This window comes from Podarcis cretensis (assembly GCF_951804945.1).
Source record: "Podarcis cretensis genome assembly, chromosome: 3".
Taxonomy (NCBI): domain Eukaryota; kingdom Metazoa; phylum Chordata; class Lepidosauria; order Squamata; family Lacertidae; genus Podarcis; species Podarcis cretensis.
Window position 1 is genome coordinate 81,650,519 of NC_137172.1, and position 25,877 is coordinate 81,676,395.

General features: G+C 41.2%; 2 protein-coding genes across 3 annotated transcripts in view; both read right to left on the minus strand.

The window, feature by feature from the left end:
* Nucleotides 1–25,745, minus strand: part of CASP8AP2 (caspase 8 associated protein 2) — a 69,254-nt gene extending 43,509 nt beyond the window's left edge. Inside the window, exons 1-10 of one of the 2 annotated variants that reach the window (XR_013837462.1) lie at nucleotides 25,600–25,745; nucleotides 23,891–23,971; nucleotides 23,150–23,227; nucleotides 22,155–22,255; nucleotides 21,662–21,736; nucleotides 21,081–21,196; nucleotides 16,542–18,721; nucleotides 12,133–15,361; nucleotides 11,029–11,128; nucleotides 10,106–10,245 (exon numbers count right to left, since the gene is read on the minus strand). Coding sequence is in view for 1 of the 2 variants with exons in the window: in XM_079971065.1 (XP_079827191.1) it covers nucleotides 10,189–10,245; nucleotides 11,029–11,128; nucleotides 12,133–15,361; nucleotides 16,542–18,721; nucleotides 21,081–21,196; nucleotides 21,662–21,736; nucleotides 22,155–22,255; nucleotides 23,150–23,227; nucleotides 23,891–23,945 (5,991 nt within the window). In the remaining variant the exon portion in view is untranslated. Of the gene's footprint in view, nucleotides 1–8,565; nucleotides 10,246–11,028; nucleotides 11,129–12,132; nucleotides 15,362–16,541; nucleotides 18,722–21,080; nucleotides 21,197–21,661; nucleotides 21,737–22,154; nucleotides 22,256–23,149; nucleotides 23,228–23,890; nucleotides 23,972–25,599 lie in introns of those variants that run through there. The other variant, XM_079971065.1, reaches the window with a different exon arrangement.
* Nucleotides 1,918–8,421, minus strand: GJA10 (gap junction protein alpha 10). The gene is made up of 3 exons (XM_079971091.1): nucleotides 7,759–8,421; nucleotides 5,124–5,180; nucleotides 1,918–3,609 (listed from the first exon to the last, which is right to left on the minus strand). The coding sequence occupies exon 3, from the start codon at nucleotides 3,597–3,599 to the stop codon at nucleotides 2,031–2,033; it is 1,569 nt and encodes a 522-aa protein (XP_079827217.1). The 5' UTR covers nucleotides 3,600–3,609; nucleotides 5,124–5,180; nucleotides 7,759–8,421; the 3' UTR covers nucleotides 1,918–2,030.
* Nucleotides 25,746–25,877: the final 132 nt, after the last annotated feature.

The window sequence follows — 25,877 nt, forward strand, 5'->3', positions numbered from 1 at the left end:
TCTAAAAGGAAGCAAAGATGTCCTCAGGGACTTCCATTGGCAAGGAGTTTCTCAGGGTAGGGGCTGCAACACTGAAAGCTTGGTGCCTGGGAAAGGCTGACCAAACCTGATGGGCATGAAGGGCTACCCAAATTCCCCCTTGGCAGTGGAATATTTAAGGAACCAAGTGGTTTTTAAGGTATTTTAGGCCCTAGTTCTGTAGGGCTTTGTGAACTAACACAATAACCTTGAACCTGGTCCAGCAACAAGCTGGCAACTTGTGCGGCTCTCTCAGCAAGAATAACATGTAGCTTTCTCCCATGAGCAGTCTGGCCGCTGGAAGTTACAGCTTCCAGACCAGAAACAAGGGCAGCCCCACATAAAGCATCTTTATAGTAAACAGTTTTGAGGGTAGGAATGAGATGGGCAGCTAAAGCTCTGACCCACCCCATTGTCAGTGCAGAAGTAGAAAGGGAGCCTAGAGCAGGGGTGGAGCACCTGTAGCCTACTAGATCAGGTGTGAGGAACCATTAGCCCTCCAGATTTTTCTAGATATTCATAGATATGTTGATGAACTACGATTCCCATTGGCCCTTTGGCATTATTGCCATAGAACATTCATGCTGAGGCTGGGAATTTGGAGGGTCATAGGTTCCCCCACACCTGCTCTAGATCCTGGCCATGCTGGCTGGGGCTGATGGGAGTTGAATATGGATAGGGCATAAGTTTCCTGTCTATGATGTAGAAGGAGTAGTGCCTATGGTCATGGAACATGCAGGCAGTCTAATGAATGTGTGGTGAGCCATGACCTCTTGTCCTCTTTCTGGGTTTAAAGTGAAGGCATTTAAAGTGAAACTCATAAAGTACCACATGGCAGCCACATAAGAACCTCTCAGGTAGCATCGCCTAACTATGCAACAGATGAGCCTTTGCTTCTTAGGAAAACAAGTGTTATCGTACACTGAGCCTTTCTCTGAATTGGAATGGTTGCAGGACCATGGTAATGCTTAGCTCAAACTACCAGTTGGAAGCAATTACCAGCCAAAATTAGTATGGAAGCAGAATCCTGACAATTGAACAGGTTAGAAGAAGGCAAGCCTGCATCACCGCATGATAAGAGACCAGTCTCAGTTAATTCTTGTTTAGCTCATAAAGGAGCAGAAAATCTCTGCTTGGAAATGCACCCACACTTATATTTTATTACTGTACAATTTCTAACTGCATAGGTCACATTCACTTGATATGACTGTAAAGGTCACTCAGCTGATTGATCTGCATGGTGTCTACATAACATTGTGGCATCATGGCTTGGGGAGGAATTCTGAGATACATACATACCCTTGATCACATTCACCTGCTGGGATAATGGACCCTCCTGTCCCCTAGAGGGTGTGCACACACAAGACGGGTCACTGTGAGCAGGACACAATGGAAGCCATGTATATAGCAGAGCGGCTAAGAGGTTTCAAGCCTCAGAATGCTTTGTTAGACCAGTGTTATGATACCCATATCAAAGGTTGGAGATGAGTCCAAGAGGTCTTTGGCTTATCTTAGACCACCTTGTGAGTTTATAGCTGATCTGTGATTTGATGCCACATCCTCATAACTGCTGAAAAATAGAGTTTAAAATCCTACTCAGCTGTAGAGATAATGTACCCTTCATGGTGCCCTTAACCTCAGTTCCCAAACTGAAAAATAGGGTAAAGTATGCTTCAAGGAGGATTCAGGGAAATACTGTTTACCCTGTTTGTTCATGTGTGGAAGACAACAAGTCTTTACATTAATATTAACATTGATAGCAGTGGCAACACTATTTGATTGTATGCACCTCCCCCATTCCCAATCCCCCCCCCCCCCATAAGATTCATAGTGTCTGCTGCCTTTCATTTTGTTTTGTTTTTAAAATGCCTTCTGCTGCAACAGTTATATTTCTCAAAGACTTAACTTGGTATGAAAGAACTCAAAATTATTTTCCGCTCTATTTGATCACAATTCTGAACGAACCAGTAAAGCCCAAGACCTAAGCTAGCGCTATGCTAAGGAGCGATAACTCACACTAGCAGGGTATAGAAGGAAGGTCGCTTGGGTCTACTTGCCATTGACATTCTGCGTCCCATTGCGGAAGGAAGTGGTGGTGTGTTCGGAAGACTGCTATCATCTCTGTGTTTGGCATCTGAGCCAGAACCATTCCGCGAGTCTGAGGTGTCTGAGTCTGTGTCCAGCTGGCTTTCTGACAACACCCTGGACAAAAAGCTAGACTTGCGGTTCTGATGACGCCCGCTGTCTGGAGAGTCACAGCGATCAGTTCCTAAGTCCTTGCAGCTGAGTGCCCGGCTATGCTTTCGAAGAATGCCTTGAGGGCTGTCCATATGACTGGAGATAATGCAAGGTTTAGGACCATGTTGAGGATTCTTGGAATGTTCTAGAGGATGCTGTTCATTCTTTCGATAGCTGTTGGTGCCCTGCTGTGATGGCTTCTGGACATCCTCACTGCTGGAAGACTCATTCTGTTGTTGATAGTCATGCCGCTGACCCATGAGATTTTGGAGGTGCCTGGGGAGCTGTCGGTGGTGCTGATCACACTCATTAGGATGTTCTAGATGTCTGCAGAGGTGGTGGAGTTGTCCCTGGTGCTGATTTGGCCTGCTTCTCTGGTTGCTGCACCATTGTTGTTCTGCGTTTATTGGGTTCTGGTTTTGTTCAGCAGGTGTGAATCCTTCCTCAGGAGCCAAGTAAGCTGGCAGCCCAACTTGCTGGTCTGGCATAAATTTAAAACTGCCTTGGGGAGACAAGTTAGACATGATGCAAATCTGCTGTATCACTGAATTTTTTTTGGAAAAGTTAATGTCATTATCAGTGGCTACAAGCTCCTCCTTGAGTGTCCCACAAAGGGTCTTTTTAATCTTCTTTACCCCCAAGTGGATAATCTCTAAAACATTCAGAAAGAGAGAAACTGCTGCAATACTGTGCATGAAAACCATGAAGATAGTTTTCTCTGTTGGTCTAGATACAAAACAATCCACAGTGTTAGGACATGGTGGGCGAGTGCATTTATAAAGTGGATACATTTGAAACCCATATAAAAGATACTGACCCACCATAAAACCCACTTCTAAGACTGACCGGGTCAGGATATGCAGGATGTAGGTCCACAGCAAGGCCCCTTGCAAGGGTGCCTTGTTTACTTTCTTTTGTTCTTCCAACTTCCTCAGTTCCCTCTCTATTCTCCTGTGTTCTTCCAATATAAGCTCGATATCTTCCAGCTGTGCTTTGAGGTGAGCTTTCTTCCGCTGCCTCTCTTTCTCAAGGGCCCGGAGTCTGTAAAGGGCATGACCCATATAAACGAGGGAAGGAGATGAAACAAAGATTACCTGTAGCACCCAGTAACGGATCAGGGAGATGGGAAAAGCTTTGTCATAGCAGATATTGCTGCAGCCAGGCTGCTCTGTGTTGCAAATGAACTCTGCTTGCTCATCATCCCAGACATCTTCAGCTGCAACACCAAGAACTAGCATTCGAAATATGAAAAGGATGGTGAGCCAGATTTTGCCCACTATGGTAGAATGGATGTGTACTTCTTCTAGAATGCTGCCCAGCAGGTTCCAGTCCCCCATAGTCATGGGTTCATCCCTGAAACAAATAACAATGTAGTGTTAAACGATGAAATACCAAACTACAGTTCGGTTCTATGGGCATTGGCGCTTGATCACATTTTTATCTAAAATTGTTCCTAATTCCTTTTGACACAGCTGGCACTGACTGAAATAGGATGATCAAATGAGATTTGCTGTGTTTACTTTGTGAGTTGGGAACCCTATGGCCCACCATATATTGCTGAACTATAACATTCCTGATCATTGACCATGCTGACTGGGACTGAAGGGAGTTGAATAACATTTAGATAGCTACAAGTCCCCATCCACCAACCTAAAGGATCCTCTTGGGCATTACTATTTATTGCATTATTTTCTTTCTTATGCGATCTTCACCGTTGAAGACCTTCAGGCTTCAAATAATAATAGGAAAGCTAGTCTCTTTCTCTCTGTCTCTCTCTCTCTCTCTCCCTCCCTCCCTCTTCCTTTCCCTGTCACCTGGTTTTCTAAACTCGGACAAATTCAACCCCATCTCAAAATATCAATAAAAAGTTGCATCTGGTAGACTGAATGTTTGAGGGGTGCCACCTATCAGCCGAGAATTTTGGAGATGAATAAAGAACGTAAGAACAAACCTGACTGGTTTGACTAAAGATGCATATAGCCCCACATTCTTTATCAAATTGCTTTTGGGTTGGTTTGTTTGTTTGTTTGTTTGTTTGTTTGTTTTTGAAAGCTTACAAGCAAGGCATGAAGGTCACTTGCATCAACTGTTGCCTATCCCCGGCACCTATTACCAACAGGTATGCTGCCCTATGTATCAGGTTCTATCCTGGTTTCACAAATTTGCCTAATCCCACTTTAAAGACACCTAAAGCAGGGATGGGGAACCTGTGGCTTTCCAGATGTTGGACTCCAGCTGCCATCATCCCCAGACACTATTGCCAATAGTAAGGGATTATGGGACTTGTAGTCCTGCAAAGTCTGAATGGCCCACAGGTCCCCTATAGCTCATCTAAACTAATGCCCATATACCCATTCTGTGGTAGCAAATTGTGTAAGTTATACACCATAGTTATACACTATAGCTATACACATAGTGCATAGATGCTGGACCACCTGTGCTCATAAGCAGGCCACCATTCCCCACCCACAAAATAGCCACACAAATGCCTATACACACCCTTTCCTTTGATTCTAACTTAAGTTTCAACCAGGAACATAATTATAAACACATAAGATCCCAATGAGACTTCCTTGTTAAGAAATGCTGTGACGGACAGATGTAAAATCTGTTCTACCTGCTGCAACTTTTCAGTTACCTTCCTTTTTCCTCATGGTTTTAGCACCCATCTGGTTTATATAATCAGGTGCAAAGTTTAGATTAGAAAAAATGGATAAGGGGAAAAAATGGAAATATTATTTAAACATGGCAAAATCGTAACAGAACCTAAGCAGTCATTTAAAAACCAAATAATAAAAATAAGAACTATGTAATCACCTACATATATTTGCCTTTGAAATAAGTTCAGATATTATTTGGCTGCTTACCTTAATAGTAATTCTCTTGCTCATAAGCCTCTTCAAGTATTATAAACATATCAGACCCTGAAAATGAGTATACAGCCAGAAAGCATCATTTAGAAACTTAGTTTTTCCTTTTCCTTTTTTTTAGAGCAAACTCTTAAGACAGTTTACGGTTGACACGGTGACTAGAATTCATAGTTCTGTAGCTGACAGAATAAACGAATCTGAAGTACGCAGGCAGAGTTTGATCGACTGGCTGACAAGAGGACAGTGCCTTCAGCCAGAATTATCCTGCAATTATTTTAGTCCTACCAAATCACCCCCAAGGCTTCACACATACTTCGTTACTCTGTAAGGCCACTGCTAATTTCGTTTGAACCCAAATATGTTAGCCTTTATTGCTGAGCCAACTGGTAAATGAGTTTATTTTTTAAAATGAACAAACAGCCTCTTCACACGGATCTGGCTTCTTACGTTTTCTTTACATTCCATTAGTTTTCATGAGAATCAATGCCTGGTGATCAATCGGTCATGTCCGATTTCATAGTCTATTGCCTAGTGGGACAGACGGGTTAGAACAGCACTCAAGGGGAGGGGTTGAATGAGACACCAGAATAAACTGGGTTTAAAATTTGCTATGAGGAATCGAATTTCACGGATGTTGTGTTTCGTTTTGGTTGGCATTGCTATAGCATTTATGCTTATATGGCCTTCATCTCCTTTCCTCTTCTACAATGGAAGGCAAACATCTGGCTGAGCTGGCTTAAAGACAGACGTTATGTGTATTTTAATGAACTGAATAGAAAGATTACAAATCATGGGGACATGGAGAGAGTTTGTGTGTGAACTTAACAGAGCTTACTTAACTTATATTTTTAGTTGTTATTCTGTTAATTTTGTTCTATAAATTATAAGTGCCATATTGATTTGGTAATCATATGTCTTTTGCTATAATTGTGGTTTTGTGTGTTGTTGTTTTTTTAATTGCTGCTTTTAATATGTTTTATACTATAGATTGCAATTGCTTGATTGTAATTGCCTTATCGGTAGTTGAGTCCGCCCTGTGGAATGCCCTCCTATCAGATGTAAAGGAAATAAACATCTATCCATCTTTTAGAAGACACCTGAAGGCAGCCCTGTATAGGGAAGCTTTTAATGTTTGGTGTTTTACTGTGGTTTTATAGTTTGTTGGAAGCCACCCAGAGTGGCTGGGGCAACCCAGTCAGATGGGCGGCATATGCAATTATTATTATTATTATTAGTAGTAGTAGTAGTAGTAGCAGTTAATTTTTTTATGATTTTTCTGTATCTGTGGTGTTATTCTCTTAACTGTTATTTATTGTTTGTTAGCCGCTTTGGGATTTATTTGAATGAAAAGCAGCATAGAAATACGATAAGTCAAAGAAAACTGTAATAAGCACTTTTGTGTTTTCCCCACTCCCATCCCAAAGTCTCCTCATTTTGTGCAACAATATTAATTAATGAAAAGAAGCAGGGCTATGAAGTCAGCTATGTTAATTGTGTGGTCATTTATTGTATGACATGAAGCAGAAAGAGAAAGCATATTGAAGTCTTCTGCTTGTGGAATTGCTGTTTGTATAACTATAGCCTTAGGTACTTGGCAACCTCTGCCTATGATGGCCATAGGATTCCAGTTAACCCTCCATTCACTTCTACAGTGTTTGCAGCTGCATAATATTTTGAGGATCCACTCTATGTCTGATTGCAATTCAATGAGGTTTAGGGAAAAGAGAGATATGAATACTCACTTCTGGTACAGTCTTGAATGACTTCCTGGGATTACAGTATTCTAGATAAGCAGGCTGTAGATTAAACTTCATCTCCAGAAATTATTATCTGACAATGAGAAGCTACTGGAGCCCTTTAACCCATCTATAGCACTGAAGACTAACAGACTTATAGCGGCATAAGATTTCATTGACTAGAGCGCTTTGTCAGATGAAGTATCCTCCTTCGTTGGTAAATATACACACACAGCTTAACTACACATGCAATATATGTCTGTCACCTGTAACATGTTGAGGTCTTTTTTAAAAAAAGTACGGTGGGGAGGGGAACTGAGTTTTGAATTGGATTTTGGGGAAGTGTAACCCTTTCCTTGCTCACTGTGATTCTGACAAAAAATGGCAACAGGGAGGAAAAGGTGATCGAATTGGAAGCCCAAAACATCTGGAGGGCACCAGGGTTGGCAAAGGCTAGCCTAAAATGAATAGAATTGTTTGTTGCTAAATTCTACTTCATCAATTTCACACCAGAGTTTCCCTTTGAAGTGCTGTCACTGAGGTACAGCAATTTTAAGAAATGATGTCTTCTGGGAGAGAGAGAAAAAACCGTTTCCCCACAGGTTTGTTAATGTTGCAGTTTTCAACATCACCATTCACCAGTTCTTAAACCACGTAACTTTATTTTGGCGCTTGATGACTGAAGAACTACTTCTGTGGTAAATGACAATTTGCTGCATGGCATTCTTGGTGGAAATATGTATAATACTTGAAGTAACCACTGACTGTCCTTCACAAAGAGAACCTGATGCCACTTAAGTGTTCTCTAAATAGAGCTGGTTAGATTAAGAGAGCAAGGTACACTGGAAAAAAATCACAAATGAAGCACCATGCACACATATTTATCCATTATTTACCTGGTCTAGTATAGTAGCTAGGAGATAGGAAATCCCAGCCTTTGCCATTAACTCATCAAATAGGCTTAGCCATGCCACTATCTTCCTGCCTCAATACACCATCTGGCAATACAAATTAGGCAGAAATGATTCTTATCCTCAGTGGTTCTCTGGTGCTGGAGAGAGTAGTGGGAATGGCACTAGTGGTGATAAGGATAGGTTAGATTGTTGGGAAGCACTGACCAATAAGCGTGCATGCAGCCGTGCGCACATGCTGGACATGGGTTCTCTCTGATGAAGGCCCATTTTCTGCATGTGAGACCTAGCAGAGGCGAATCTTGATGAAGACTGTTCTCGCTAGATCAGAGAACCCTCACTCGAAGCAAGCCTCCATGATTTCAATTTCAGTGGAACATAGTACAAGTGCTGGGCTTGGCACTGGAATATTATGACATATGTTACCCTTTATGTATCATACCCTGTACTGAAAAGGTATCATACCCTGTACTGAAAAAGGGGGGGGGGGGAATACAGCAACACATGTTATAAAAAACACTTCAAGTCAATGTTTAATGAATATTAAGTGCATTCATTTTACAAAGTTTGGGGTTTTAACGGTGTGCAGTATTTAGTAGATACAAAATAAAACTTGTTTTATGTAATCAAAAATGTTCAGGTAAAGAACAATATTTTACACATTAGAGAATCTGTACAGGTATTTACAGAAGTGTCTCGTTTAAACTCTACTATTTACACACACAAACACACATATCCAGATCAGAACGGCAGTAAGTGACTTTAAGAAATGAGTTTTCACCTTTTTATAAGATTGTTTTCTTTCTGAAATAAAAGGCTGGGGAGCCACTTAGGGCTTTTCCTGCTGTGCATATGTTCAGCAGAAATAGCTGCCAAAACAAGACCCTCACTTCTCTAAAGGTTAGGACTTATTAGGGCAGAGGCGTCTATCAATTTCTCTGGATTACCTGCAATTAAAATTTTGAACCTCTTAATTTAAGCACCTTTGAATTTACATATTCGGATTCTACACTTAGTTCATAAAATGTTGAAAGTATGTTGTAAAGGGAAGCAATACTTTTAAGCTAACACGAAATGGCAATTGTAGTTTAACTGCAAAAGTTGGCTTTTTAAATACAAATAATTGTGCATACAGGTTCCAAATAATTGCTCTGCTTGGCTGCAATGCTAAGCCACAAATTATGGCTTCTCTAATCACACTCATCGCCCATTAGTAAAATTGGTGAACAAAAACGGAGTGGCTGGCTTAGCAGCACTTCTGGTTTCTTTTCTCCAAACCATGACTGGGAAGGCAAAAAGAAACTTTGGCTTCAGACTATGGTTTATTGTGATGGGAAAACCATAAGCACTGGTTGGGACATAATGCTAAGCCAGGAGCTCTGTGGTTTGTTTCCCAGGTGAACTAATGGAAGAGTGAAGCAGGAAAACTTGAGTTGTGTGCACAGTACGGTTAAACAAGCCATATTTCATGGTTTAGCATTATTTCTAATGCTGCCATTGTGTTGGCTCATCTGAGGAAACACTTGCAAATACTGATGTATTCCTGCCAAAATTTGCTAACTTTGTATGATCTATAATAAGGACTGTATGTACAGTACATCTTTGAACAAATGCCATTGGGTAATATACTGCAAAGTTTCACAATCTGTGTTTGTGCTTTCTGAAAACTGAGAGAAAAGAGGAGTCTGTTGTTTAACAACCAACCCTCTTGTGTTTTCTAGTGGTCAACATTTCTCTGTGACATTCTAAATCAGGGTGGGGAATCTATGGCCCCCCAGATATTGTTGGACTACAATGCCCATTGTCCTGACTACTGACCAGGATGGTAAGGGCTGATGGAAGTTGGGAATCCAACAACTTCTGGAAGGCAACAGGTTCGCCGTCTGTTTTTAAATCAATAGCATGAGGTGTTTCAGCTCAAAGAATTCAACTTCCCATGTGCTAGGAATTGATCATCTGCTGTCCCCAAAGTTTTAATAAAATAATGGCTTCAGACACAGTGGAATGCAGAGGAACGAGAAGTACTATAGTGTCTTGCACTTCAACTCCCCCTAACCGTTCTTTATAATCCCAAATGAAACTTCTAAGGAGAGATATGAAAGTTTCACTCTAGGCAATTCAGGTAACAGGAAAGACAGGTTGTATGCACTTCCTGTTTCCTCTGTGCTCTCTAATATGCAAGGCTGCTCAAGGACACTAATAGGTCCAACAGATCTGTTTGATACCTTCAAAAAAAAATTTGAGAAAGCAGGGCATTATTATGAAATCTGTGGGCATAAAAGGTGCATTTTAAGTCTACCTAAATGGAGAAGCAACAAACAGTTATTCTGACTTCTCTCTCTCTCACACACACACACATGCACACAGTGCACATAAACTCATAGCAGTCCATTCTTAGTAGCAATAGTATAGCCACTAGCTGCAGTTTGACATCTTGAATAGTTTCAGCAGCTGCTTGAATCTTTCTTCAACCTGTGGAGAGAAAGCAAAGAGTCTAAAAGTTATTTCCCTAAAAATAAAGTATGCTTTTTTTCTCACACATGTGCAGATATGAACATGAACATATCCCATCAGTTCTGATTACTGAAAAGTGCAACTACAATCATGGAAATGCTGCCAGCCTTTTCAGCGATTGCTCAGCTCACGTGCATACTTCAGGTAGGACACCCTTGCCAATATGGAGAAGCAACATTATGTATTGAATGGCCTCAGTATATGTAGATGTGAACATTCCCTCATCTTGAACAGACTAAAGTGGGTTATGTAGGCTTTCATAAAAAAGGATTTCCACAGTTTAAAGGCACCAGAGGTATAAATCTATTGATTCCTGTCTTGTGTCTGAATATTGCATATCCACATGCAGCATCATTAGTAAGACTGCCACCTCAGAATAAACAAGTCTCCGCCCCCACTTCAGACTTTATGTATATCTTTTATGGCATGGTATATACCCAAAGGGTTATATAAGATCAAATAAAATTACATGTAAAGCCTATATGGATGTAATATTACTTTTCATATAAATATATTTTAAAAATTAACTTCCTTTCTACCAATCATTTCTTTAGTCTGTAGAACAATCTGAATTTTGACACATCTTTTCTGATACATTTTTTCTCCTAAGAAATGTTAATGAATTCAGTAGAGTGTCATGGGGTTATATTTCTGAAGATGTGCACTGCTCAACCAGACCGAAACACAGTTACACTTGTGTGCGAGGGAGGTTCAAACACAATTGCTTACCAAAATACGTACCTGAGATGGACTTTTATTTAACCTGACAGCAACAGAAGCAAATGTTTTTCCTGAAGGTCCTTTTTTCTGACATTCCAATAGAATCTCCCGGTCATCATTTCTATAATAAGCATACAAGGGTAACTTCAACATCTGAACACTGTTTTGATCTAAGTCTATCTATGTCTATTGCACTTCACACAGCAATGTTGTAACTCGAAATAAGTTCTTAAAAGTCTGTTAATGAAGACAAACAGAATTCTGAAGGCTAACAGCAATTGCCCAAACCCTCCCTTATAAACTAGATGATACCCATTATGTTCACGCCATTCTGAAGCTTCTTCGGAACAGTGATGATCACCTTATAATAATAATAATTAACAACAACAACAACAATTTATTACTTGTACCCCTCCCATCTGACTGACTTGCCCCAGCCACTTGGGGCAGCTTCTAACAAAATGTAACAGAATACAGCGAAAACATCAGACATTAAAAACTCTGTTCAATGGCTTTGAGGTCAGGTTTTCTCTCTCAAAAAAAAAAAAAAAAAAAAAAACCCCACAAAAAACCCAAAACAGATTGAATGGTTGCCCTTGGGTTTCATTTGGATATGAAAAATTATTTGTAAAACAAAGTAAAAGCTTATACTTTCTAATTACTTTGCACCATTGCTCAATGAAGCAAATGGAAATAAAGCAAGGATTTCCATTTGGGACTATATTAGGCTTCATGATTTACTGCTAAATGCAGACATTTTCCACAAAGAAAGTATACACAATACAATGAACCCTGTCAAGACAAGAGGCCACAATTCAACCCACCAGGTGCTCACTTGGGCTTCCAAGTTTCCCCCTCTCAATCAATTTACTGTCCCTACCTTCCACTTCAGAAAACCTAGTTTCAACTGCAATGTAAAAACAAGACTACATATTTGCCTTTCCTGATTCAAGAGACAGGTCAACAAAGCTGAACGTACAACCAAGAAAAAATGTTTGCTAGGGTAATAATGCCCATGCCACAGAATGCAGAAATGTATCACTCTATCTCCAACTGTTATACACTTCCAGACCTCCCTTATTCATCCCATTGATTCGGTTTTTGGTTTTGGTTTTGTATTCTTACCTTGTCCAAGAAATCACAACTTCCCCTTTTTTCTTAATGATGTTTTTGGCACACAGACTTGAGGGTGTCAGGGAGGATGTTGATGGTAAAGAATCTTTGTCTCCGACTGATGCAGTTTTATTACTGGATGTGTCTGTGGTCACTGAAGTAATCTCTTTAGACCTTTTGCTGTTTTTTTTACAAGCCAATTCACTACTCTCCTTTCTTTGTCTTTTTGCATTGGATGTATCTTCTGTCTCTTTTTTTCTTTTTTTCCTTTCTTTTTTTTCACATCCCAGGCCACTAGTATTTAGAGTAGTACCTGTTTCAAAATTCTCATCTGCTGTACACTTGTCAGGCGGATGCTCTGTCAAATTTACAACTGCTTCAACATCATGCTTTGGATGATCATCTGCTACATGGTGGTTCACTGTCTTCTCCTCCTCTTTATCTTTACATAAGCCTCCCATTCTAGCATTTGAAGCACGTTTCACTGTAAGATCCCATGAATCAACTTCATTTTCTATGGGAGTCTCATCAGTCAAGTCTACACATATATCAAAATGGGTCTCAGAAGACAACTTTTCTACAAGGGAAACTGCTGCACAGCTAATTGGAGAATGTTCTAATTCAGCACAAGATGCATCTCTTTTTTGAAAAACTTTCACGGTGTGTGCCTGAGGTAGTGTAAACACTTCAGGTGTGTCCTCATGCTGGCTAGTTTTAATCAAGGATTCTAAAGTTCTCCCTGGTTCTTTAGGTGACTCTTGCAAATCAGTGGCTTCTTCTGGGCCAGCACCACTGTGCAACACCTGATGGGGCCCAAGTAAATCAGGGCCTTGAGTCTGACTGGCATTAGTATATTGCTCCTGAAGCAATTCAGACGCTGCAAGATTGCAAGGTCGTTCTTCTCTGGCATTCCTGAACAGGTCCTCTACAGATTCAAGTGCCTCATTCGGGGCATCAGAATGAGGTTCCTGTTGGGGTTCAGAAAGATGAGGAACCTGATCGTTTGCAAGGCACAGAGGTGGCTCCTTCTCAGACCCCAGCAAATGAGTAACTTGTCTCTCTCCAACATCATTCAGCTTACCCTCAGAGTCAATAATCTTTAAATTTTCCTTAGATGTTGCTGTATCTTCCAAAGGAATGCTTTTGAGGTCCAAAGTATCTAATTTTTCTTTCAACACTATTTCCTTGTTTCCTGCCCCACTAGAAGAGGTCAGTGGTTCATTTGCTAGAGTAGGCTGTTCAAGGACTGGTGAGGTAGATGGTGCGGCACGCCTTATTTTAACAATAAAGTGGTCATTTGATTTCTCCATTATTACTGCCTGCATTGGAAGGCTTGGGCAATACTGAAATCCAGGAGCAGGAGGTATACTTGCCCATGATGAAGAACAGCTTGATTTGCTGCTTGAATTATCGGATTCCAAAGCCAAATGGATGTCCTGTTCAGAAGCATCCTCCTCTTCAAGATGGGCATCTTCACTGAAGTGTGCGCTCAGAACATCCTCAGGAACTGAGCCATACATGTCAGGTTTCAAGAAGCTAAGATGAGCATCTGACTTCAAAGGGGAGGGAATAGTCAACGACACAGCTAGGTCTTCCAGAAGAATAGAAGAGACAAGTGATTTTGGTTTCTCTGAAATGCACTCCTCACCTTTCTTCAAAGCAGGACTAGTAGGAATTTCAAACATACAGCTTTCATCAAGAATATCTGGATCAATTGGCATCTGCAGCCTAGCTAAAAAAGCTGAATCTCTTTCAGGTGAAACTATAGGCCATTTAATTCCATCTAGTACTCTTGACTCAACTCCAGTCTCTCTTGGAATCTGCTCTTCGGTCTCATATGGAGGCTCATTCACACAGTTCTGGCCATCTTGGGTGTGTTTTTCTGGTGTCCTGAACTCCCACTGATTGTCATTGATAAAGTCACCATTTTTTTCTGAAAGGTCAGAGCCTTGTAACAAACTTTTGAACATTTCACCCATTTGAGCGTCATTCACCAGGTTGAATGTCAGGCCAGACATCTGCTGTTCTGTGAGAGGTCCACAGCTAATATCAGACTTGTGAGAGTCTCCAATCATATGCAATCTTTCATTTTCATTTTTTCCACCGTTCAAAGAAGTGTCTGACATGGAGCTTTCCTTGAAAGGTTCAGCTTCAGTCCGAGAATGTTTTGGGTTAACAGTATGGGAACTTCTACATTTTGCAGTCACATTTTTCTGTGTACTCATTTTGTTTGTGTTATGGTGACCTCGCTTCAATAGCTGGTTACCTGCTACTGGTTTTGATGGGGCACATTCTTCAGGCCTTTGCATTCTAGCATTTAAGGCTGGTTTCTTTGATTTCTGTCTGTCAATTTTATTTTTATGATTTATAAGGCATTTGGGGCTTTCTTTCTTTCTTTTATCAAGCTTACCTTCATCACTTTCATTTCCAAAGCTTACCAAGGTACATAGCTTTAGAATAATTTTTTTTATTTTATCAAATAAGTAGTCAAGCTGCTCGTCCACAAGTTTCCACAACTTTTTCTTCATATCGGATTGCTGCTGTTCAAAGAGATGCTCTATTGCACTATTCTCTTTGATCCGATTAAGTTTATATTCTATAACTTCACAGAGGTTCAGCTTTAAAGCCTCACTAGATTTAGACATTTTAGAGAAGTCAAGGTATTTTACCAGAGATGTAAAGTTCAAAATAGCTGAATCTATGATCCTATGAAAATGCTGTACTGGAAATTGTATCTTAAACTTCATGTAGCTTTTCCGTACTTGCTTTCTTATAGCTTTCAGCATCTGCATGAACTCATGCACTGTAGAAGGTACAACAATAATTTGAACTATTTTTTCAAGACTGTCAATGCTCACAGTTTTAATTTTCTTTACTTCATTGGAGCGCATTATAGTTCCATCTTTGGGATTTTCTTTATTTTTCCCCCCAGAAGACAATTTTCCTGTATCTTCTCTGGAAGATGTTGTCCTGACCTTGTGGTTGCAAGTACTCTTGGCCAAATTAGATCTATCTGGAGATGCTTTTCTTCTTGTTTTTTTACTATTTTCAGAGCTGGCTTCTATTTTAGGCTCATCATTGTCACTTACAATTTCACCTTCTTCTAATTCATCTGAGGACATGCTTAGCTGAGACTCCTCTAAGATTTGATGATCTGAGCAAAGAGGCTTTTGATTTTCCTTGTTCAGTTCACTGGACTGGTTCCTTCCAGGATAGACAACTGCATTTTCTGGAACAAAATCTAGAAATAATGAAACAATTTGTTAATTAAGCAGCCCAAAGTAGCAAGCCTCAAAACAAATTCCAATGACAGTATAATAGTTAATTTTAGTTTAGAACAGTGAACATAATTGTTTAGAAGTGCCAGTAGCTCTAGGCGATGCATTTTAGCAGAGGACAGGCAGCTTTTGGAAGAAGAGCTAGATTTTTAAAAAAAATTCAGCATGGAAACAGTTTTTATATATCAAGTTCAAAATCTTGAAATTGCAAGATTAAGCCCAAAGGCACTTTTAATTATTACTGCCTCCAAAACTAGTGGGTAAGAAACTGTGCAAAGAGTTCTGCCAGAATGTGGGTTACACTCTGTAGCTTAAGGTGGCTTGCAATTCTAATTTTCAAGAGTGGGGAAACCCTTTAGATGCTGTTGGACCCCAACGCCCCAGGGTTGATGGAAGCTGTAGTCCAGCAGCATCAGAGGGTCATGGGTTTGCCACTACTGCCTTAAACAGTTTCCTCCTATGTAATCAGTTTGAATCAGAGGGTCATGGGTTTGCCACTACTGCCTTAAACAGTTTCCTCCTATGTAATCAGTTTGAATAAATATCTACCTCAGAGCTAGCAGACTGAAAGCTAAGTCTTACTCCCCACTGAATTTAAACAGGACAGTCAGTAGCCCAGTGTCAGAATATTTGCTTTAAACACAGAAGGTCTGAAGTTCAATCCCTGGCATCTCTAGGTAAGGCTGGGAGAGACTCTTGTCTGAAATCTTGTAAAGCCACAGCCACTCAACGTGGCCAAAACTGAACTAGATGGGCAAAGCCTCAATATAAGGCAGCTTCGTTATCTAACTTGAGAAAAAATGCCTGTGAATTGCAGCTGTGCAGTATGATCTTGTGTGATGCTCAGAAGTTGCATTTAGTACTCCCATTCAAGTGTGTATGGGATCACAGTCGTAAATTCCTACACGCCAAGAACACTTACTAAAGAGAAAGCTCCACTGAACTCAATGGGGAAGGTATGTACAGGATTGCACTGCACAGATGAAGCACGCTTGCCTACAAGTTGTGCAGTAAGTTCTACTGAAAACAAACAGAACTTAATTGCAACTCACTTATGTTTACCATCGGTATACGTGTGAATGCTTAATGTGTTCCTCATTCAAATAAAAATCATGTAACAGGCAGAGCATATTAAACATATACCTGTATTATAGCTTTTCGCAGGTCCTTTGTAAGGGCTTTCCATTCGGGGTACTTTAGCCAAAGGTCGCATTGGACTATTAAGTGGGCTGATTGCTTTTGGAATATTCCTCATATGATTGAGATCAATGCTCAGAATAGAGTTATCATCATCAACAGAAACTGTGCTTATTTCTCTTGCTGGAGATGTAGGTTTCAACCCTTCATTGTATAATGTTTCCAAGTGGTTTTCATGGTTACGGTCAGGAAAGCTTGGCTCCAAGTGACCACCACTCAGTATTTTGCCTTCTTCCACAGTAGCTTTATGAGGCATAGGCTTGTTCTCTTTTTCAGGACCCTCCAAGACATTTTCACCTGTCCAATTACTGGACTCCTTCTCGTCCATCAGTGAGTCTGAATCTGTCCCACTGATCTCATCTATTACACTAAAAGAATCAAAATCCACAGAACTTATAGTCTCCACATCATTGAAAGAGTTTTCGGGAAGTGTGTCTTGATCCAAGGGGCTTTCTAAACCAGAAACCACATGCGTCTTATCAACTCCATCAACTTCTCCCATCCCAGTTTTTGCCTCAGGCAGGAGCTTCACATCCTCCGGCGCCCACTGCGCTGCTATATCTTGTGGGTCTGAGGTTGTCTTCAAAGGCTTTGTGTTTAGAGTTTCTAGCAGCCCCTCATTTCCCACCTTCGTTTTGACCTCAGAAAGAGGCATTACTTGTTCTGATTTGGTCTGAACAGGATTGTCACAGATGGGTGATAGTGGTGTTTGTGTTTGCTTAATGGCATTAGCACCAATAGCCTCAGCTGGTACCAACATGACTTCCTGACCTGGAATTTCTGTACCACATTTATTGGTTGACTTTGCCACTGCTTTGCATTTGTCTGTTTGCTTCTTAGCAGGAGAAAGGGTTAAATTTAGTGTCTGCATAAAGCTCAGTTTTAAGTCTTTGCTTTTTGACTGCTCCTCCTCCCTTCTAACTTTTATAGGCACCTGCTCCTCCAAGCCTTCAACTACCTTGGCAGTCTCTACTGATTGAAAGGACTTCTTTTTCTCCCTATCTTTAATTTTCATGGCTCCTTTTCCTGTTTGGAGGGATGGTTCCTTTGATTCTCTTTTTTCATTTTGAGAAGTCCTGGCCTCATTAGAATCATCTCTCTCATTTTTCCTTTTCTCTTCAGTTCTATGTCTGCCCGATTTTGAACGCGTGTGTTCAGATTCACTTTTACTGCTATCCTCTTTAGGGTGGCCATGTTTCAAGTCTTTGTTTAAAAGAGGAGGTGGTGGTGGTGGTGGTGAAGGTTTCCCTCCACAGGGCACAGGACCGCTTGCTTCTTTGTTCCTCCTGCAATCACTATGTTTTCTCTTTCTGTCTTCCACATAGCTTTTGCTTAATTTTTTAGGGCTTCTGGCAATTTTATTCCGTTCAGGGGGACTACTAACCTTGCCAGTTCTTTGTTGTTCTAGATAGCTGTCAGATTGCCTGTTTTTTTGTCCGTTGTTGCTTTCCTCTTTGTTTCTCAGTTTCAGGTCCTTCTGATTTTTGTTTTGTGACTTTTCACTCCTGTCACTGCTGGAGTGTTCTGGTTTTGACAGTGATGTGTCTTTAGGTGTTGGTTGTTTCTCCCTAGCAGAAGGGACCTTACCAGTTCTTTTTTCTGTATGTGGGCTGCTTTTGAGCTTCAAGTCCTTTTTGTCTTTCCATAGTCCATTTTTTTCTGTTTTGTCTGGATTAACTTCCAACCTTCCATGAGGATCCAACTTTCCCTCTAGTGTGCTGCCCAGATTTTGGTGTGCTTTTGTTTTGTATCTCTTGTTATTCTCACTGCTATGATGCTCATTATGTTTCGTTTCTTTTTTTCCTTTTTCTTTGTCATAAGAGCTGTCAACACTTGCAAGCCTTACATGAGTACCATCTCTGCAAAGCTGTTCAGGATGAGATTGAGATACGTACAGAGTGTCTCCTTTTTCTGGAGGCAATTTCTTATTTTCTGTACCCCAAGGTGGATAACCGCAAGGTTTGTCCTTAGGCAGGGCTTGGGTAGTTCTAGAATCGGTTCTTGAATTGTTCTCTGGAACTAAATCTCTGAATTTATTTTTCACTTTTGATCCCTCAAAGTTTCTTGCATTATTAGTTGATGCTGGGAAGTATGTTCTATTCGGATGAACTTGAAATTCTGTTAACCTGTTTAGAAAGAGATTGTATTACTATACTACATTTCAAAAGATATTTCATTTTTAAGCAAACTCCAAATTCTACTAAAATCTAAATGCCATGGTGAGACAAGCCAGAATAAGCCTTTAAAAGTGTTAAATAAATATTTAATCTTTCTTTTACTTTTAAAGGAAGAAAAGGTCCACACGATGGCATTCTTTATGAAGTTGGCTTGTATCAACAAAGCATAGTTAAGATTAACCAGTTTGGATGGGGACCTTCTATTTAGGATTTATACAAACAAACAGAAAGGATATCACTGTAGGAATTACAGGTGCTATAAAGCCTGTTCAAAGCATGTCCTCAACCACACGCTTTAGGAATATTCTCACCCCACACATTTCACTCTGCTGCTCTCAGCAGGCTAGAATCAAGAAAGGTAGGGGGCAACGTTGCATCTCTGCTTACACTGACAACAGACAGCTAACTCTTTGGAAGAGCAACACACATTTCTTACTGTTACAATACTCTTGCTTAAAAGTTCACTCATTAATTGAAGAATCGTGCCCAAAGCAATAATTTAGCAGTCCATGTCTGACAAATATATAATCAGGCTTAAGCACCCTTCCCTCAGCAGGCATAGCAACAGAACCTGCACAAACCCTGCTGAAGCAACTACTGCTTGCATTGTTGCTTTTCTCCCAGTAATTTTGAGAGTCAGGGTCCCATAGGATTTGTCCAAATCAGTTGAGAGCTCTTCTAATGAGCTGTCATTCCCTTTTGAAATGACAGTCCCCATTTAATGTTTTCTCCTCTCCCCCCCCCCCCACTTCCTAATATAGTAACATACCAGAACCAAAATAGGCAGAAAAAGAGAGCCTTAACTCATAGCCTCTCTGGTTAAACTGGTCCCAATCACCCAACACATGCTTTACTCAGGGCAGCCCAGTTTCAGGAGTGCTGTTCCCAGCGATCCTTGCCTGGTGCCAATGTTGTTGACATGAGATGAAAATGATATGCTTCAGTTGCAATGATTTGTTTACAAATGTTGATGGCTTGGGGCTTTGTTGAAGCCAGTCTGGTCCTTTCAGCTTTTAAAATTAAGATAGAATGAGAACTGAACATCATTTAATTTGCTTGTATCTTCCTTAAAAAAGAAACAAGTCTCAAAGCAACTTCCTATACCGATAAGTACATGCTAATGCAGATACCTCAAAACACACTTCAAAACAGTACAACACATTAAAAGTGTCCATCCACAGTAAAATGGTAAAGGCAAAGGACTCCTGACAGTTAAGTCCACTCACAAACAACTCTGGGGTTGTGGCGCTCATCTCGCTTTACTGGCTGAGGGAGCCGGTGTTTGTCCGCAGACAGTTTTTCCGGGTCATGTGGCCAGCATGACTAAGCCACTTCTGGTGAAACCAGAGCAGCGCACGGAAATGCTGTTTACCTTCCCGCCGGAGCAGTACCTATTTATCTATTTGCACTTTGATGTGCTTCCAAACTGCTAAGTTGGCAGGAGATGGGACTGAGCAATGGGAGCTCACCCCGTCGCGGGGAGTCGAACCGCTGACCTTCTGATTGGCAAGTCTTAGGCTTAGTGGTTTAGACCACAGTGCCACCCGTGTCCCTCATCCACAGTAGTCAGCTTAAAAACAAAATACACTTTCCCTGATCACCACTGAAATGAACACCCAATTGAACCACAAGACCTTAGCACCATCACCGGCCAAATACCGGACAGAATGAAAACATTCCACATCTTTGTGCACTAGTTATGTTGCAAGCATGAAGCTATGAACATAATGTGTGGGTAACCTTTTTCAAGAAACACTTCAAATTTTAGCAGATTTTTTTTTTTCAGAAGATGAGTATCTGATATCTAGCAAGTTAATGTTTATGTGTCTGTGGGTGGCGCTGTGGGTAAAAGCCTCAGTGCCTAGGGCTTGCCGATCGAAAGGTCGGCGGTTCGAATCCCTGCGGCGGGGTGCGCTCCCGCTGCTCGGTCCCAGCGCCTGCCAACCTAGCAGTTCGAAAGCACCTCCGGGTGCAAGTAGATAAATAGGGACCGCTTACCAGCGGGAAGGTAAACGGCGTTTCCGTGTGTGGCTCTGGCTCGCCAGAGCAGCGATGTCACGCTGGCCACGTGACCCGGAAGTGTCTCCGGACAGCGCTGGCCCCCGGCCTCTTGAGTGAGATGGGCGCACAACCCCAGAGTCTGGCAAGACTGGCCCGTACGGGCAGGGGTACCTTTACCTTTACCTTAAATTTAACTACAAAAAAGATAGGCTTAGAAAACATCTTCTACTTTTTAGTTTCAAATGTGTCTTGTTTCTTTTTCTTCTAAATATTTGGACAATAGAGGACATTCCTGAAAAAAGCATACCTTCGCTGGAGACTATTAATTTCTTCATCCTTGCGATTAATTTCCACTCTAGCTGTTTTTAGAAGAGCGGAAATATTCTTTTTAAGAGACTGGTTTTCATTTTGCAGAGCAGAGTTCTAATTTTAAAAGAACACAGAGACATATACATGTTATGAACTTGTATCTGCATATATTGGGGGAGAGAAGGAAAACACCAATAACGGTTTAGGAAAAAAATCTCATTTAAATGAATCACAGTTAACTTTCACAAAGAACTTTCAAAATGCCCTATCGACTTTGTGCTGCAACCTCTTACAAAAAGCACTATTTTCAATAAGCATCAAAGCAAAATACATTTACGATACTAATAGTCCTTACAGAGACAGAACTGCCCTGCACAGCCTCAATAATTCAAAATATTACTATTGTGGTTGCTGTTTCTTATTTTCTTATTTTGTTTTATTTAAAAAACAAGATACACTCGCAACTAATACTTCAAAACAGCAAACCAATACAAATTGGAAGATGTATATGAAGAGTTTCTAGAACGCTTTCAGTTACAGGATACAAAATGGATAAATTACCGCTTAATGCTGCTTTACCTGTTCTTGTATTTGCTGAAACCTCCTTGTCAACTCTTGAAGTTGTTGCTGACATTTCTCATGTTCAGCCTGCAACTGTTGAAACAGGATTATTCACATTTGTATTAAAGACAGTATTAAGTGAGCCTAATTTTCTTTGGGTAATAATAATAATAATAATCCAGCTTTGTTAAAATATGCAAGAAAAATCATTACATTAAAATACTGTAATAGTAAATAAAATTTCCCTCACAAACAGGAAAACCTTCCAAACATGCATTTACAAAATGTCTGTGTCATGACTGATCACAGATTTCCTGATGCACATGTCGAATTTTTCAATAAATTGAGACTCCTCAGTAAAGTGGGTGTTTGGGGATTTTAAAATGTTTTGATAGTACATAGTGTACTAAAATGTGCTGAACTGATGAATTTAAAACACACACCACGCTAACTAACTTGCTAACTAACTACATCACATTTCACCAACATATCATTGATTCAAAATACATACATCATTGTAAGTAGCTTCCTTTGCTGTTCCTTCTTCAATCAGGATCTCATCGAATAGGTTTAAACTACTTATTGATGAGGTCAGTTTTGTAGCAGGTTTGACTGAGAGAGCAGGGAGAGAGAGAGAGTTTTACTTGGAATATTTTCCTTTTTCATTGTACCCATTCTTCCATTAGATAAGATCGAAAGAGCTACTTTAATAATAATAATAATAATTATACCCCGCCCATTTGGCTGGGTTTCCCCAGCCACTCTGGGCGGCTTCCATCAAAAGATTAAAAGTACATTAAAACATCCGTCATTAAAAACTTCCCTAAACAGGGCTTTTTTCTTTCGAACAGCAGGCCCCTATGCCACATCAAACTGCTTTTGAATATTTTTCTCAGTTTCAAAAGTGTTTCCTATGTGCGATGGGGGGCGGGGGGCAGGACGCACTAGGCATCTAGTGGGGGCTTACTCCCATGTAAAGTTGTGAAAGTTAGTTTCAGTTTCACAACTTCCATCAGGTTTTTAAATTATGTATAGTATTATACATACAGCAACGGGTTCTGCACATTTTATCTCTCCCCTGAAGTCCTTCCAAATAAGCCATGGTTGCAACTTGTCACCTAAGAAATTTTACTTTGATCAAAATGCTATTTGTGGCAGCTGCTAACTCAAATTACATATCAAAGCCATCTCTTAAGAGTCAATACAAACTACTCCTATTCTGAAGTGCAAAAGATACTTATTGTTTCTGCAACAAACCCAAAAGGATGAATATATACAGGACCTTTTATGACAAAATTCTCCAATGTATAATTAAATAACCAAATAACTATGGATTGTATCCAACTCAGATAAAAGCTTCTGTCAGTGGAACAGGAAGGGAAGCAGTGAATTCTCAGTGGTTCCTCCTTCCTGCTGAAGCCCTACCCCCATGTCCATCATAAACCTGCTTCAGAGAGCTTTACTCTCAGCTGAGCAATGCCATTGGTTACAAAGCTATGAACATACCAGAAATAACTGGAGAGCTGTCTAATCCATCATAAATATCCACTGAACTCTCATCATCATCTACTCCTTGAGAAGAAACTGCAAATAAAGAGAATAAAGTAATAATATGTAAGTTCACCCAGTCTACGTATGCAGTAATGGTGAAATACAAGAGAAATACACTAGAAAGGATCTCTAGTAGAAAATCACTATGAGATGAAAGAAATAAGAAGCTCTTCTCCCCTTGCACTATCGCCCCCTTCAAATTGTAGCCTCAGCGGTGGGTTTTATAGAATTAAAAGGGACAAAAATAGGCCATTTTTGTGTCAGAAATATCTTCTTGCATTAAAAACATAATACAGCATCAAACATAGCCATAACAGTAATATCTAGGTCCTTATTATTTGTTTGATAATGGTATCCATCTTATTCTATGAAGCCAGAAGAAATGGGACAGAGCCTAAAATTGTAGTTAAGAGGGCATCCAATGTTTGTCTGTACAACTCTGCTCCCAAAGATCAGATTCTTAGAAAACCATATGATGGGTCTCTCAGCAATGCAGGAAGAAAACTCTTTTCCGATGACCAGCAACAGCTCTTGCCACAACATATGACAGTCAACTGTGCTGTACAAGGAGCTACATATACTGGTCCATATAAAACTTTTCTCAAGGGTTTCTTCCTTGGTATGGAGTTTCCCTACATTTATTTATTTTTTTAAGTAAAAATAATCTGATTAAAACCAACAAACAAAAAAACTTACCACCATGCAATAAATTAGAAAACGTCATCCCATCGTCATCATCATCTCTTGCCATTATACTCTCTTCCTAGTATTCTCCATCTGCATTTGACAACAAAAAAAGATTTTGATTAGCCTAAGTAAAAACATGCAGGTTATTAATATAGAAGGCAATCCATCAGAGAAAGATGGATCTCTTCATTCTGTTTTCACAATGGGACACAAGTGTTCCTGCATACACAGATGGTGGTCAGCATGGGAAGAATATATTCACAGGTGAATGAGATTGCCAGCATTTATTTTTGCAACAAACAGTTCCATAGCACTAAGCAGTGTTGTAGCTATAGGGGGGCTAGTCAGATCTTTTTGCCCCTGGTGAAGCCACCAGAGGGGCGCAATTGAGGCTCCCAGCTTGTGTGTGTGTGTGTATACACAAATGTGTGTGTGTGTGTGTGTATACACAAACTGGGTCTTTGACCTAGGTGAAGTAAAACCTAGTTTTGCCCCTGGTGCTAAAGCAAACCATAACTTGGAATGAGAACCAAGATTGTAGACAAAGCACTCCTTCCCCTGATCACATTACCTAGGCCTAAGCCAGAGCTTTCCAAACTGTGTGTCAGGACAAATTAGTCGTCGGCTGCACTGTGTTGAGTGTGTCTTGCAAATGCTCCCAGGGCTGGAAATGGGTTAATTTAACCTCTAATCTGCTAGTAAAACTGAATTACTGTGTCACGAAATGACACATGTCTAAAAAGTGTGTCACCAACACAAAAAGTTTGGAAAGCTCTGGCCTAAGCCATGGTTTGGCTTAGGGTTATGTTTGAACCTGGGCTTGTGGTTTGTCCACCAAGTCAGAGGGGAGGGGGAGAGCAAGTGAAGAGCAGTTCTCCAAAGAGGACAGAGTGGAGCGACCACTGTATACAATTCTTCCTATGAAAAAGGGCCTACTGCTCAAACAAGTCTTCTCCAATGAAAAGCAGTCTTCACTCTTAACCACGATAGGTAAAAGTGCTTTCTCATTACTAAACAGCAAGGCACTCTGCACATGTTCTTTGTGCACTTATGCACAACCCTAGTCTACTTAACACGGAGCAAGCCTCACTGAATTCAACATTGAATTATTCCTCAGCAGACAAGTTTAGCATTACAAGGTTAGTCCTGGACTCAGGTGGGGTGTGGGAAGGCAAATTGCACCCAAAGCAGAACTAAGTGGCGATATAAAACATGACCCACCACCACTCTCCGGTTAAACTGGTGCGGTCCAAGTCCACCACTTCGGAACTTCGACCCCCTCGTTCCCTCTTCGGGTGCTGACCAGGCCTTAAGGCAGCCCCAGCCCCCACTTTCACCCCAGTGACCTCCAGCTGCTGTTGGACTACATGCCCAGTCACCACAAACCAGGATGCCTTGAGTTGTAGTCCAGCAACGTCTGGAGGGCCGTAAAGGCACCCCCACTCTCCAACCCCCCCCCCCTTGCAGAAAGCAGGGGCGAGAAAGTGGGAGACGTGGGAACTGGGAGCGGGAAGAGTTACATGCTAGTGGGGGTGGGGTATGATGCCATTCGGGGGAAAGACAATATATAGATAACTCGGGAGATGTGCTCGTGGGAATGCCTCCGCGGGGATCGGCAGGGGTTCCGGGCAGGCGAGGCAGACACTCTCCCACCCGCTTGATCCCCACGAGAGAAAGACACCCCCCACTCCCTTCCCGGGCCACTGGTTTCCACAAACCGGAATAACGCGCGCCGTGCAGCCTCCGCTACTCCTCACTTTCGCTCCCTCGGCCGGCGGCCGCCGCTGCTGCCTCTCTCGCTGACAACACTCCCCCCACCCGCAAAACACCGCCACCTTCGCCGCCGCCAAACGGGAGAGGTGGCGCCCGGAAGAGCCCGGCCAATCACCGGAGACGCTGGGGCGCGCGCCGTGCCTCGACGTCACCGGCTCCCTCCTCTGCCACAGAAACGCTTGGCGCCAAAAGGAAGCGTCAAGGCCCTCCCCTTCGGGATGCA

Excerpts from the sequence above, each read along its gene's own strand:
- GJA10 (XM_079971091.1), bottom strand. The coding sequence starts at position 3,599 with ATGACTATGGGGGACTGGAACCTGCTGGGCAGCATTCTAGAAGAAGTA.